General features: G+C 40.3%; 1 protein-coding gene across 1 annotated transcript in view; it reads left to right on the forward strand.

The window, feature by feature from the left end:
* ITGA9 (integrin subunit alpha 9) overlaps positions 1-15749 on the forward strand; it is a 218778-nt gene that overhangs the window by 131548 nt on the left and 71481 nt on the right. Inside the window, exon 18 of the mRNA XM_062567896.1 lies at positions 11502-11652. Coding sequence (XP_062423880.1) covers positions 11502-11652 — 151 coding nt within the window. The remainder of the gene's footprint in view (positions 1-11501; positions 11653-15749) is intronic.

A 15749-nucleotide genomic window follows, 5' to 3' on the forward strand; every position in this document is an offset into this window, starting at 1 on the left:
CCAAAAGCTGTACAGACAGCCATGTATTGTGTATATGATGTATATATTGAGCTTTGTGCCTCACGAGATAACATGCTTTTGAACATGTGTTGGTTAGAAAATCTGTGTGCATAGGAAGTTAGCTACTTCTCGGGTTTCATTACCATCATGAGCCTTGCTTGCTGAGGTCGCACGTACAAGCTCGGGTACCGCACAAGCTGCTGTAACTCAGTTCCCCAGCAATGTGTTGGAATCAGTAAGAATTACACAGTTAAAAGATTGCACCCAGCTTTGAAGATGCCAAAACAGTATACCAAGCGACTATTAGAAAAAACAGCCTGTGCTGGCAAGAGTTAAACAGATCTGCACAGACTGTGTGATTTTGGGGATCTTCCTTCCCTTCCTAATGCTTAGTCATGTGCCCTCAAGTGGGAAGCACTGCACTTTGATTAAAACAAACAAACAAAAAAATAGAGAGTCCTGGATGTTCAACATGAGCTGAAAACTTTGCCATAGTTCTGACCAGCTGTGATTGGTTTTGCCTCGTCTTTTCCTGTTAGGGAGGCCGTTGAGGTGCTTTTGCATGTGGAAACTGTGCTGCTGGGTGAGTTGAAACTCTTCCCTGTGAAAGTGGTAGAGGGAAGGCAAGGAGAAGAGAGCAGGACTGCTCGAAAATTGGAAATGATAAAAAATCTATTGCTGCTTCCGCTGCTTATAAAAACTTTTGTGAAGATTAGTGGGAGGGAGGATATGTTGGTGATTCACATTTTCTGTTTTTGTTAATACTTTTGTGATAGTGAAAGTGTCCTTGAGCACTTGGGCTGAAGGTCTGGATTACATGGATTACGCCGGAGTAAAGAGGAGTCTCAGTGCACTTATCCTGAATAGGAAAGGGCTTGTTTTTAGCTAACAGTGAATCTCTCTCAAGTCTCTCTTCAGGCTCGTCTGCTCTTGTTAGTGTCGGTTTCAGGTAAACCCGCTCACCTTTGTTGTAGGGATGGAGGGTTGTTACAAAAATGGGGGAACCAAACACTCCTCGTCATGGCAGATGCCATGAGGGGCAGCAGTCATGGACTGAGGCTGGCAGGTTCAGATCAGAGACTGGGAAATTTTTTTCAGTTAGGAAGTTAGTGCTGCACTGGACCTAGTTGCCTGCAGAGACTGGACTCCCTGCTGTGGCAGCATCTTGGGACTTGGCTAGATGAGGTCCCAGCGCAGCTGATCTCCTGTTGGCCACAATCCTGCTTCGAGGAGGAGGATGAGGATGAACTGTATGATCCCTCAAGAGATTGTTTCCAACCAGTTTTCTGTGTGTCTCTGACTTTATTGAGGTGAATCCTCTTTGTAACCTGAGTGAGATCTCTTCACGAAAGAACAACCGCTCACCAACCCACAGCCACCAGCTTAGGGCCATCGTGGGTCACTGGCCAGTGCTGTGGCTGCAAACCTGCCAGTGGGGTTCCTTACTCTCCTTGATGCCACCTCTACCAACAAGGACATTTAGCATCACTGGAAGGGGGTAGCAATGGCAGGAGCAGGGCCTGATGAAACAGGCAGTGGGGAAATAAACTTCACAGGGCAGGCATAAAGACCGAGCACACAGGGCAGCTGAATGGCGGCGTGCTGGGGTTGCCTCCACAGGTCTTGCCAGTGCGTGGCCTGGATTTATTAGTAGGCGTATGAGTGCTGTTAGCATACAAGTGCAGGTAGCAGCTTAGAAGCGGGGGGCAGAAAGGATTATGCTTAGTGAAGGGGGTGGTGGGAGGAACGGAGGGGCAGAAGACAGGGAGTTCATCTTTTCAGTCACGGCTATTTGAAATCTGATTTTCTTAATAGCCATGTGAGGTAATGTCCCATTTTTTAAAAAAAGATTGAAGATACTTTTAAGTCTCCTCTTCAGCATAAAAAAAGATCTATAAGTGTTGCATATAGATAACTCTAATGACACAATCTGAAACCATAAGGGATACAGGAATAGAATATTTTGCAACAGGATTTTTTTATATAGCCACAGCCTTTGGGACAGCAATAGGAAACCAATTTTGCTTGCCAGCAATACAGATCTGAAAAGCAAAATGCATTTAAGAGTGTTTTGTTAGCTATTATTTCCAAATACGTTTTTTAATATTAAAAATACCTTTATTACATATCATGCTTGACTTGAATGCCTCACTGTTTTCTCAGCACAGCAAATATCTTTTCCATTAGGTTTATGTAGTAAATAGCATGTTTTTATTGAGCGTCCCTATAGCTACTTATAGAGAACCTCATGATGTTCCTCATGATGTGCTAGATGAATCTCTGAAGTGTGTTTTGTTGAAGGTTTAGACTTTTCTAGCCTTAAAAATCTACTCATCTACGCTTCTGTTACTTTCTGTGAGAGAAAAGCAGTCTCGTCTTTGAAGAAGAATCTAAAACTGCTAGAAGAGCTGAGTAGACAGGAACATAAATCTTATCTGCGATGTTAAATGAGCTTCAGGATCTGATCTGATACCTATCCATCTGATACACACTTAAGTATCTCTCTGCAAAGGCGATAATAGTTAGCAAGCTTTGTTCTAATGGGAACTGGATGAAAACCATAAAGGAGATGTTTGAATAACAGGGTGTTTGAAGAAACAGACTTTCTTTCAGCTATAATAAACAAACCAGCTAAAAGACCAGAGCAGAATGGATGGTGGCTTCCTTAGGAGATGCAGCTAGAGAGGAAAACCGGTATGACTGTGTAAATATAGTGACAGCCTGTGTCCCACAGTGAATCGAACATCTTTACGGAAAACAAATAATGCAAGAAGAAGAATGATGTTGCAGTGCGTCATGTAGCTGGTGCTTTCCAGCATGAGTGAAGTGAGCTGGGTGCATGTTACGTAAAACAGTTTGTAAAGACAAGACTGTGAGCCTCCTTGGATAGAAAACGTCATAATAAATGTTGTTATTCCCGAGAAGGCTCTAAGAGGAAGTCTGTGTCCCATATATTTATGTGATGTAAGCTTAGCCTTCATCTGTCATTAGAAATAGGATTACTCATCCGTTGGGCTACATTTGCTTTTATGTTTGACTGCTTGGAATATATAACTTTTTATTATATTGGTTTAGAGCATCCTTAGCAGACACCTTTTATTACAGACTCAAATTGGCCTTTTTTTCCTTACAGATTGATCAGAGTTCCCATATATATTGCTGCAAATAATTTATGTGGAAATGTTGAGTTGTAAGCAAAAATCAGAGAGAATCAAAAGGGCAACGGCTGCATTTTACAGACTTTCAAGTTTTTGCAAATTGTTTTGCATTGAAGCCAAAGCTTTCAAAAGCCTATTGTGAAATGAAATTTTTGAGAAATGTCCTTTCTGCAATTGAAAGGTCAGGCTTGTGGCTTGGGTCATCTGCTCCTGTCAGTCCCTCTGGAATTAGCCAGCAAATGAACAAAAACTCAGTTTGTCAAAAAATTCATCAAATTTGAAATGTTTCCATTTCAATAAAGTGGTAATCTATGATAAAAAAAAAAAAAAAAAGTATTGCCAGAAATCCTTTGGCCAGTTCTACAGAAGTGTTTTTTCCCCAAAGAAATTCCTTCTGTGACTTACTAAAGAATTAACAAGATTTCTGCCAATCCTCCTTTTGTTTCTTTGATCTGTTTTGCCTTATGTACTCAATAGGCAGGTAAATGGTTAGATACTGGTCTTCTGGGATGTAATCTCAGAGGACCTAACCCAGACCCCACAGAAAACACAGGGGAGAGCTTGCCACTCCCCTCCCCCCCCCCCGCAAGCTCACTAGACTTTGGAGTAACTCTCAAGTTTATAATCATATTATTTCTATTTGTGAAGAATGAATAATTTCACATGGGTGACTAGCTGTGCAGCTGATAGAGGCATGTGACTGCTTTGCAAATGCTACTTACAGATGTAATAAAGACTGTACTAGTGGACTCAGTAAAATTGGTGGCAGGACTCCCACTGATTCACTGGGTACACCATTAGACACTAGGCACTTGGATTTGAAAAATGAATCTCAGCAGTTTTGTTTTGACCTGTCAAATTATTACAGAAACTTAGCTGAAGGAATCTGGAAATCACAGATAAAAACACGTGTTATGACAGCTTTGTCCAATTTAGTTTTCACCAACACAAGCAATAATAGTGCAGAACATTAGTGCAGTAACAATGCAGATAGGCAGTATATTCCAAAGGAAGGAGCAGTAACATGAAGTTTTGATTAAAAACATAAAAACTTTTCTGAGTGTATTTTATGAATATAGTAGTGTTTTAGTGATTTTTTTTTTTTAAATAAGGGTTTTCACTGATCCTAGGCTTTGTAAACCTGTGGAGAAAAGCTACAAGCTTGTGGTTTAATGTGGGAAGCAAAGCTGTTTCATAAATTTGACCAGGCTCACGCCTCAGCGCTTATCTCGCTTTGATCAAACAACAGGAATTTGTTCCCAGATAGGCCTCACGTTCCCAGAGAGGCCTCACGTTTCATGGCCTGCCCGTTGTGGTTTTATTGCCCTGAAGTGCATCTTAACACAACATTGGTGATGAGGAAAAACAATATCCTTTCATTTGGAGTTTAATTACATGCTCAGATAGTATCTATTTTTTCCTTCCTCTTCATTCATAGCAGATGAAGACTTTGTTTTCACTTGTTTTATCTTTTATATCTTTCATTGAACTCGCACCTCTTTCAAATATGTTTTTGACACTCTGTTTATCCTAGCCAGGCTACTCTAAATAGCGGGGCTATTCAGATGGAGCTGCTTATCTGCTTCATAAAGAAGAACGGAAGAGCAATGAGCAGGCACTATGGTTTAGCATATCTAGTGCTAGGAAAGTGCTCTTGGGCATTGAGTTGGGACCTTGTTTGTGTAGATACTAATGTGGATATTCCTGACTTCAGGGACACAGATACAGAGCCCTGACTGTTCCCATGAGAGTCACGTGCTGCTTGCGAGTCACTTGATCATACCCAATCCTATCCTAAGGTCAGATCTTTCTAAGTACCAAAAGAGGGAGAGGAGAATGGGAAAACATTGGAAAAGTGCATATGAGTAGATTCCTTTCTATTTTCTCAAGAAATAATGCCAAGTTTCACACTGTGATTTAAATGATTTCATAAATCATAGCATATTTTAATGCTGTTTCAAGGTAATTTGGTGCATTGCAAAAGAAGAAATGAAAAGGCTTATTATTATTCCATTTTGTATATATTAGTACATTTGTAATTGTATTTAGAATTAAGTCTGGATGGTGAATCCAGGAAGCAGAGTTCTGATTTCTAATTTATCTTTTACCTACAACCAGTTGCTAGTGGATTGAATGCTGCGTTTGTGAGGCACATGGAAAATTTTGTTGTAGCACGTCCAGGATCTGATTTGCAGTTTCCTGAAAGGGCTACCCAGCAGTGCCAGCAATTAATCAGGAGGTAGTACAAGCTGCAGTGGGAGCATCGTCTGAGGAACGAGTAAATGTTTTCCACTGTTGAGGGTGAATGGGGATGAAGAAGTGGTTCTTTGGTTTCCATCTGGCTAGTTGCACAAAGAGCTTCATAAATCTCTCAGAAAATAAATAAAGTCCAATTCAATAGCCGTGGCCAGTCCTGTTCCTTTTGAACGTATGATGACTGAACCCGTCCAGATGGTAATAGAGCCATCAAGTGATGAGTGGCAACAAACCTCAATATTCCGCATGTAATACAAGAATACAGATTTCCACTCTGTTTTTTTTAATAACAGGCCACTCATTACCAGTCAGGGGTATCGTACAAGCCAGTCTTGCCACTTAAATACTGCCCTTTGTAAATACCACTTGAACATATCTACTGGATTAGAATTTTATTGTTTGATTGTTTTATTTAAACTCAACCCAGAAGTGATGTGCTTTGGTATAATTTGAGTTTATTGTTGAACCAATGTATAGCCTTGCATTCTTTGTGAACATCCCAAGATCATTTTTTTTATGGACCTAAGAAATTGCAAGGCACTGTGTTGCTTCTTTCTCTAGCAACCAAAGTATATAGCTAGGGAAACCAAAGTTTAACCTCTGTCAACCCTATCATATGTTAGATGCCTCAGGTTGAAGTTCTTGATGCTGGATGGACTACAATGAAAAGCTGATGCACTATTGTTTTGTATTTCCAAACTACATCTTAATAGATACACACACACACACACACACACACACATTTTTTTTTTTCAGTTATCTTGTAATGGCAAAATCTGAGGTTCTTTGTAGGTCAGCAGGTAAATCACTTTGCTGGTTCTGAGTGTGCTATAGGGTTGGAACAGAGAAAAAGTGTTGCCAGTACTTCAGTGGGTGTATGTTGGTTATCATGTTTGACATTTAGACATAACTTTTTCATGACGTATAGTACCTGCTACTAGAAAACAAATTTCCTAAAGTAACAAACCTATACTGTTTCTAAACAATTCATCTCCAAACTGGTTTTTATTGACTACTAAAAGTGACTGGTGTGTAGGGCACTGGTCTCCCTCTTCCAAACTCAGCTGAGTATGCTTTCAAATCACATATTGCGCCCCAGCATTCCTAAAATGGGACAAACAATCCAATCTGTCTAATCAGATTTAAATAGGAAATCAGTTTCTGAAGGCAAAATTTCTCTGGTAAAAATGTGGCTTATTTAGTGACCTAATTCCTAGAAACCATCTGTTACAAAGTGCTACTGAATCCCTCCTCAAAATTCACTTACTCACCAGATCTATGGACAGTAATCTTCAATGGAAACTCTTCAAGTATTTTAACAAACAAAAAAACAGATTTTTTTTTTCGCGTCAAGTCGTGTATGTAACTTCCAGCTATGTGTGGCAGTCTATTTCTTTTTATCACTAGTAATCAGTTTTTGTTTGTCTTCCAACCTTAGGTTGCAGCCTTACACAAGTATGTGTGGCAGTAACTTTGTCCCAGGAGCATGGTGTCATCGGTGGCAAGAACACTGCTCATGGTTACAAAAGATGCTAGCTTGTATATGTATCTGAGTATGTGTATGCGAGTGAGAGATTAGATTTTTAGCTTCTACAGATGCTGTGGCTGATCTTGCTTTCATGTGACAGTGTTACAAACCAGGGTAACTCTGTTCGGATGAAAAGCTACTCTCTGGAGTAGAAACTGTGTGTAGCGGAGAATGCTCCTTCCACATTGATTCTTCAGTTCTGTTTATAAAGGGTTATGAGCATCTGGGTACAATTGAAATTGCTGTTAATAATAGAAGAAATGCAACAGACTTCTGCAGGGTGAGAGGATAAAGGGTATTTTTGTGTGGACATTGCCCCCTGCACAGTACTTTTAATTTAGTTGTGAAAGTTTGAAGACATAGGTGGCTGGGTGTTACATGTATTGTGTAGCTATGGGAGATAGATGAGTCCCTTGGGGAAGAGAGGGTAAGTCCCAGAGAAGTTTGAAAATACAGTAACTAGCTGTAACCTATATACTTAATCTTGCAGCAGAATTCATTTCAATAGCAGAATAGAGAACAAAAATATTTTCCTAGCGTGTGTGTGTTTTTCCATTGTTAAGCATTCAAGTGCATTTTTTTTTAATTAAGATATAGGAAAGTTAACTGTCTGTGTCATGTTCCTGAGTTGCAGTATATATGGGAACTGGAGAGCTGGAAACTGCAGCCCTGTTCCACAAGGGCACAAGTGGGAGGAGTACCACTTCGTCCGCTCCTCTGGGGCACGGGGCTCACTGCAGTGAGGGCGTTTTTCATACAGAACAAGAACATTCAGTCCTTCCCTATGGAGGAAGATTGGCATATTATTATTCCATATTCATTTGGAGTGATGCAGGCACAATGCCACTCCCAAGCTGCACTCTGCTGTCGCAGGATCTCTGTGGGCTGCTCCCCAAGTTCTCCGTTCCTTTTTCCCTGCAGTGTCGTGTTACCTGCTACATACAGAAGACTGGAAAGCAAGATTTTCAGCTGGAGAAACAGAGAAATGGTAGTCCTTCTTAGAGTTCATCAGTTGTTCTAAAAAGATTTTGGATGTTGTCCTGGATTTTCTGACAGTTCAGTGAACTTGGGTGCTTTGTGCCAAAGTAACATTTTTAGAGAGATACTGAGGTTTGGTTGAGTGTTTCAGTAGCAGAAATTCCTGACAGACTCTGTAGCCGGCTGCTCTCCCCTTGACCACGTGTGAATGAAGGACACTCCTGCGGCCGTGCGTTGAAATCAGAGCCGAGTAATTCCTCCCTGCTGGTGCTCATCACTTGTGGGTGTACCCTACTGAGGGATGTGCCACCGCTGAGGGCATGAACCAGCTCTTAAACTACTACGGTTTTAAGTGAAATCCAAATCTGTTCACCTCGCACTGAGAGCAGCAATGTCTGCCAGAGGAGTGCGGTGGGCGGCTGGAAGCGGTGACGGTTTCCGTCTCCTGATTCAATCTCTGCGTCTGTCTGGGCTCCAGCCTTCCTAGCTAGAAACCTTGGCTTTGCGTGCTGGGCCCAGAGCTGATTTACCACAGCCGACTTAATGCAGCTCAGCAAGGCTGCAGTAATCGGCTGTGTGAGGTCTCTTTGCTCGCTTATCCTTCAGTGCGAGAGAGGGATTGCAGCAGCCTGGCATAAACCTTGGTAACTCAAGCATTTGCCTGAGTCCTTGGTCTAGATTTAGATTGCCTTTGAACTTTGCAGAGAGAAGTGGCCTTCAATGCACATGTGATGGTGTAACCGAGCAGGATAAAATTTGATAGTTGTACTCCCTCTGGGGTATTTACTTGGTTTTGATTTATTTATGGGGCTGCTACTTAGTTTTCACTGAGACTTCAGAAGAATTCCTAGAAGATCAGCTGAGGGTTTCAAATTTTCACTGGTTCTAGTTTGCATAAGTGTTTGCAAAACTTCCCCCGCAGTTTTTCTCCTCTGTAGAGGCTGTGATAAAACCCCATCAATAGGGTGATTTTCAAAGTTGCTGCTAAGAGTTTATGGAGACAAAATCTGTATTCAGAATCCCACTAAGTGACACGAACAAGGGCCATGGGGAAGATACTGGCTATTTCACAGTTCTCATTCAGTGAAACATAAACCAAAATCCATTGCTTCATTCTATTTGCTCCATTATTTAACATACCTTGCCCATATGAAGGGTGGATTCATTTGTTTTCCTGTTCTGGAGGGGGGCAACACGTCTTTAGTGACAGATTTTGATGTGGCAGATGCTGGAGTGGGATGGCACCAGATTGGCTTGCACATGGCAGCAGGCTCTCCATGTGCTGTGACCTCAGCTTTGGGGCAGCAAATGCAGCCCAGGAACTTCCTCGCAAGTGAGGAGATTTCTAATCCTTTCCTTATGCAAGGCAACCTGATCCATTCCAGGTGTACACAGATTTAATGACTCAGGAAAGTACTCCTTTAAAATGAGACTTACAGCACAATCTTGTACAGCCTTTCAGAGGAAGATCTGAAGTCTTCTGTCAGCCTCCAATCAGTGAAGTCTTTCACGGAGTTTAATAGCAAGTGAATTTTATGTAGGAGCTGTAATTGGGGGCAGCTAGTGTCGTCTTAGAAAGTAGATTTTCTTTCTCTGTTGAGGAAAATGTTGCTATGAACACTACCATTTTGGTTTGATGTTCTTTTTTTTACGGATAGGTGGTAGCTGTAGAAAAAACTAACACTGACTAATAACAGTTACTTTAACATTATTTTTTCTGGGTTTAGTTTTCAATAGGATTTCACTGTGAACATTTTTTATTATTCAGGAGGAAGGTCAGCATTCTCAAAGAGCTTTAACTTGTGTTATATCTCAAAACGCTACCGCTACAAATTTAGAGAGGTTTTTTTTCTCATTTGTGTATCACACTCTTAGGTATAAAGATGTTAATGTCAATGTTGACATCAAATCATGGTAATCAGGAGACATCCATGTGTAGTGTACATTGCATTTAGTATCAACTCTGCGTAAGATAAATATCTTGTAGCTTCCCATCTCTTACTAAAGTAGATACTTCCACATTTTGCTTATGGCATTGATAATTGTTGATTTCGTTTTTTAGGTGATTATAACAGATGATGATATAAACTTCATGAGAAGTATTCCACAGTAATAAATGGTTGTTTTTTTGATTTCCCTGGTTCCAAATATGTGCTTTTGATTATTAGAAAATCCCAGCAGATTGTTTTGTGCATCTTGATAATTCGTCTGCATCTTAAGAGTAAATGTTGAAGCTGTGGCCAAAAGATTTAATACTTCCTAGTACTCTCATGTAGTCGTCCCCTTACTTTTGTATATAGAATAATGCTTATTAGTGCAAATTATTGTGACTTCTCAAACTAGTTTTTCAGTGGATCTTGCTTATGAATGCCTTTGCAAATGCTTATTTGCACTGATAACTGACTGCAAGAATGAACCATATGATTTAGAAGTGTCCAATTAGAGGTAGGATTGGTTGATGTATTTCCTGCAGATTTATATCTGTCTTGTAAGAAGCTGTCATTGAAATGTAAGCCACAGTTTTGGGCTATAGTAAATGAGTAGAGATCATCATAAGTGAAATAAGTAAAAGAAAGGATCCTTCTTTTGAGGTTAGAGATCTTTTAGGCAAACCTGACATTCACAAATCCATGGGCCCTGATGGGATGCACCCATGAGTACTGAGGGAGCTGGCAGATGTTATTGCTAGGCCACCCTCCATCGTCTCCATCATCACTGTTTGAGCAGGAGGGTTGGACTAGATGATCTCCAGAGGTCCCTTCCAACCTCAATCATTCTGTGATTCTGTGAGATTCTGTGAGTCTGTGAAACACAGGATTAATGGCTGCATTAAATGTAAAGTACTGAAAAATTACACTCACAATCTGTAAGCATCAGCTTCAGAGACTGAGTCTAGACTGTCATACTCCAGATTTCATCTTACAATTATCTGTATTGATTCACAGTGAATTACTATTGTTTTAATTCAGTCATTCCGTTGGTATGCCACTTTCTGAACGTGACTCCATTATGTTAGGTCCATCGTAAACACCCAAGGAAAGATGAGTCACGTTCAGTTGATGTTTATTACAATTTTCATACATTTTTTTTACTTACACTGGTTTCTAGATTTTGTCTGAGCTGCTATGCCTTTTGTCCTCTCTATAGCGTAACTCCAGGAGGATTTTTGAAAGGTTACTGGAATGTTAGAGTAAGATTGTGTTATTGAGAGACTTAAGTGCATTTGTATTTATATGTGGCATAACAATATTTTGCTCATGTTGCATTTCCTCTGTGCAATTATTTTATAGTCCTCCACTATTTTACTCTCAATAAAATCATATAAACAATAAGTAATGGGAAATGATTTCATATTAAGATTATAGGACTTCCTGACAGTCACAAAAGACAGTGCCAGAACCAGGAATTCCAGTGATGCTGCTTCCCTCTATGGCCCACTGCATTGGGCGTATAGTACATCCTTGAGTTATTAACCTCCAAGCTCTTACACAGTTGAGTTTTGACAGTCCTGTAGCAGGAATGAAGGAAGAAAGTGTGAAAGCCACCAAGAGTTAAACTAACGTAATTGTTTCTGCCTACAGTGTTGATGACAGAACTGCCTATCTGGCGCTGGGAGCAGTGAGGAACATCTCACTTAACATTTCGATTTCTAACATCGGGGATGATGCCTACGACACCAATGTTTTCTTCAACTTTTCTGGGGAGCTCTTCTTCATCAAAATGTGGCAAAAGGTAAGAAGGGCAATTTTTGCTGTGAGCAAGTCTCCTAATATTAAACCAGTTTACTTGCAAGCTGTAGGGATGCAGGGTGGCCTGGTCCACATAGCTGAGACATTTGGGAATTAGTTCTTGTTATCTTGGGCTTGAATTTATTCCAGATTCTTTAATGAGGTGGTTTCTTTTGTCAGTTTAATCTATGTAGATGATATCCTTTGTGCTTCTGTAGAAGACAGCACTGTTATTTGAGGTGTGCTAAAGAAAAAGAAAGGCTGTTTGGTTGAGGCGGTTAAGAGAAAATGGAAGACTTGTTGGAAACCTGTCGGATACAGGATATGTTATTCCTACAGTGGAGGTGAAGTACAAAGGCTGTTTCCAGTTTGAGTGGAGAGGGGTGCCAGGCTGCCTTCACCAGTCCTGGTCACCTCTTGTCCTGAGTTCGCAGGTTTTCTTTTTACAGAAGCCAAAGTACAGGGCTGTTTGGTCAAGGATTGGCCAAAGGGTGCAGCTCTACGTCCAGGAGCTCAAAAACACTTAGGATTTCTCCTGCATGGACACAGCAGAAAATTTTGAGCTTATGGTTTAGGTTGAAGTACTTGGCTATTTTCATAGGCATAAGCATAAGTTTCACCTAGAGATACGTTGTTGAAGTATAAACACTGAATCAAGCTTGTTACAAGCTGTTGGCCCCCAAACTTTCTAAGTGAGAGCAACATGTGAAAGCAGTTGTGTAAAATAGGAACTGTACAACATTAGCAACATTTTGGCTATTTTTCTGCTAGTTTTTACAGTGATTCATCTCACTGCTGGAGCTCTACTACTCTCTATAAGCCATAAGAGCAATATTGAAAACAGTAGCATGACTGTTGCAAAGTGGGATGAACTTAGTCCATTGAAACAGGGGCATTTTGCCAGTATTTGTCATTTTTTATAAAGAAGGATTATTATTCATTTCAGTTATTATAAACCTCTTAAACTGACTCATTATAATAAACCAAAATATAATTTCTAATACATGTTAATTCTCATGGTGTTCAGTTTTGACTATTACATCTCTCATACAATTACAAACCTTGGAAGGTTTTCTTTGTATTATAAACCTTATTTTCAGACACTATGTGTTGCAAGTGTGCTGTTTATCGGGATAACAGAAAAAGAGAATAAACCAGAAATGTCTCATGCCAATATGCAACTTCTCCTTAATGGAAGTTTTACATGAAGACTGTCAGGGCCTGGCCCAGTTCCTACTGAAGTCAGTGGGAGGGTTTCCGTTGTTTTGCACTGGAAAAGAAACAGATCTTGAGGTACGTTTTTAGCAGGCTTTTCTTTTCTTTTTTTTCCCGTGCTTATGTGTTGAATATTTTACATACAGAGTTACCTGGAACACCAGTTGGCTGTGTTGTTCTTCATGGCCATCACTGTGAGGGAACTAGCTGAAGATGATACACTGTTTCTCCATGGTATTTTACCTTAGGCCTGTGTCTAAAGTGGGAGTCTAAAGCAGACTCGAAACAGCTGTGCTGAATACTGCCTAGAAAGAGCATTTTCTGGAAGTAGCTGATGCTGTTGTAGGGTTCTCTCACTACTCTGACTCCTCTGCTAGTAGAAGCTTGCATTTTTTTCTAAAAAACAAAAAACAAACAAAAAAAACCCCAAACACACAGTACACATTAAGCAAGCATGTAGGCTCCCTTCACCATTCCTTTGCAAACAGGGTCATGGTATAGTCTGTTATTATTCCTGTGGTTCCGTTGTTCTGATAGGGCTTTCTTCTGATTATATTACCAATGGTTTGGAAAAACAGGAGCAGGGTTTTGTTGGGCTATTTTAATTTCTCTCAATTAGCTTTTGCTTCAGGATGAGCTAATGTGTCTTTGGCCTCACCGTTTGTTCAGATGAGAAACTGAATTGTAACCTCATAGCCTCAATTACAGTGTTACATTTTCCCTAAGCTCTCTGAACATTTTTTTTTGTAAAATATTACAGACTCCATGTTGCATAACCTACTCCCATCCCTTGACATCTATGTATAATACATACCGTGCATGTACTTTAAATAGATTTTGTTCCTGCTTGAACATTGCCCAGGCAAAAATCCAGAACATAAAGTCTGAGTAGAAGTGACGACTCATAAGATTTGCCTTAGTAGAGCAATTTCAGAATCAAGAGCTTCTTGTTGTGGGAAACTGTGCAGCAACTGCTGCTTAATGAATATCACTTAAATGGAAGAGAACAGTCTTTTCTGTGTGGTTACTTGATACTTTTTCTCTAAGGTTTCTCTAAGTTGTCTTCAGAGAACAATGACCACATGATGAGCTTTTATTATCGGTCTCTTTAATCATTTCAAGATGCTGTGAATCTCCTGTTTGTTTTCCTTGCATCTCCAGTGGAGTTTCTAGTAAATAGAATACGATTTTCTTATCTAGATGGGTTACACTGAGAATTGAGAATGCAAAAGTTTAATGTTATTTTTTCAACAATTAGCTTCTTAAACTAAGTAAAATAGGAACATAAACAGTAGTTGAGAGAAAATGCCATGTAATATATCGAAAAGAAAATGATGGCCTAACTTAATAATAATTACAGTAGCGTTCAGTTAAATGCTTTAGTGAAGCATTTGCTTTGTTGAGGCTGAGATTTCGTGAGCTGCGATAGATGGAGTACCTGGCAGGGCTCTGCTGCTTGTCAGGGAGGTGAAAAAGTGTTCACATGCTGATATTTAAAAAGCTCCATTTATTCCACTCTCTGATTTTCCTTTTGCTCTGCAGCCAGTCCTCCCTGGTTCCAGGGATGGAAGCCCAAGGTTTTCTTTCCGCTGCTTCTGACGGACAGTCCTTTAATTGAGAGGCACAGTGTGTGGCGCGCACTTCAAGGGGCAGGCTTTTCATCCCTGCCTACTTTCCTTATAGCATTTCTTACTCTGTCATCACTACTGCCATGTAAAGGGGCTGCCGTCACAAAAGTGTCAGCACCCTTCACTGCTCAAAGCACTCCTCCCCTGCTGTTTGAGTACATGAAAATTAATCCAGGGGAATGAACATAAAACTATAAAATACCAAGTTTATTAACTAAAGAAATTCCTGAAGATTTAAGATATAATTGTGGATTTCATCTGTAGTGGCTTAATGTACGTATTCTTCTTCATTTTATTATCATTACATTCTCTACATTGTAGTTATGCTGGTGACCATACTGGTTACTGGGGATGACAGCACTTACATTGTTTTTACTGTATTGACTAGGAAGCAGAGGAAGACCCTGCTTCTGTGTAGAGGAGAACTCCAGATTTTTTTTAATCTAAAAATTTATTATCCCATAATCTTTGTCCGGCTTCAGGGATGCATTCTGTTTCAGAGCTTGAAAAATCCTCTTAACAGAGGGCAGGTATCACTTCCCCGTAGATGAGAAGGCAGAGTGGTGTTTGTGTGTTAAGGAGTCTGGAAAGGGAATTAAAAACTATTCCTGTTAATTTCTTCATCATTTTGTGCCTATTGAAGTTGTGTCACTGCCTGCTGATTTCTGTCTAGCATGAGGGGAGGGACCTTTTGCCTAAAACGCTTGTCAGCAGTAGGTACTCTGCTCACCATTCATTAGCTGCAGTTCAGAGAGGAAGGGTTTCTTCAGCACAGTTGCAGAAAGAGTGCTCTAAGCTTGCTGGCAGTGATATTTAACATTTTTCTGAGATTTCACAAGAATGCTGGTCAAACAGCTGCTGCTGAAAGAGGAAGTCCTGTTTTTCATCTGCTCCTGGCCACAGGTCCAACTCTTCTCCCTTCCTTCTGCTGGGTTAGTTTTTTGCATGTTCAGTGAGATTTGCTGGCTTACTGAGGGGTGAAACGGGTATGAGATAAGTGCAAAGAAAGCTACAGAAGTACGTGATCAGGGAGTTGAGGTTGGGAGGAGGGCACAGGCAGGACCATATCTTTGGCAACAACTATTAAATCAGCTCAAGTATAACATAAATTTTACAGTAAAGGCATAAAAATACCATGTAGCATAATAATGGTAAAAACAATAATAGCCCAATATCTGTGGTGTTAATCTCTCACTGCTCTTAAAGTATTCCGCAAGGGCTGGCTGGAATCTGAGAGCTAACCCCACTTCAGTGCTGG

This window comes from Rhea pennata, chromosome 2, assembly GCF_028389875.1.
Source record: "Rhea pennata isolate bPtePen1 chromosome 2, bPtePen1.pri, whole genome shotgun sequence".
NCBI classification, from domain to species: Eukaryota; Metazoa; Chordata; class Aves; order Rheiformes; family Rheidae; genus Rhea; species Rhea pennata.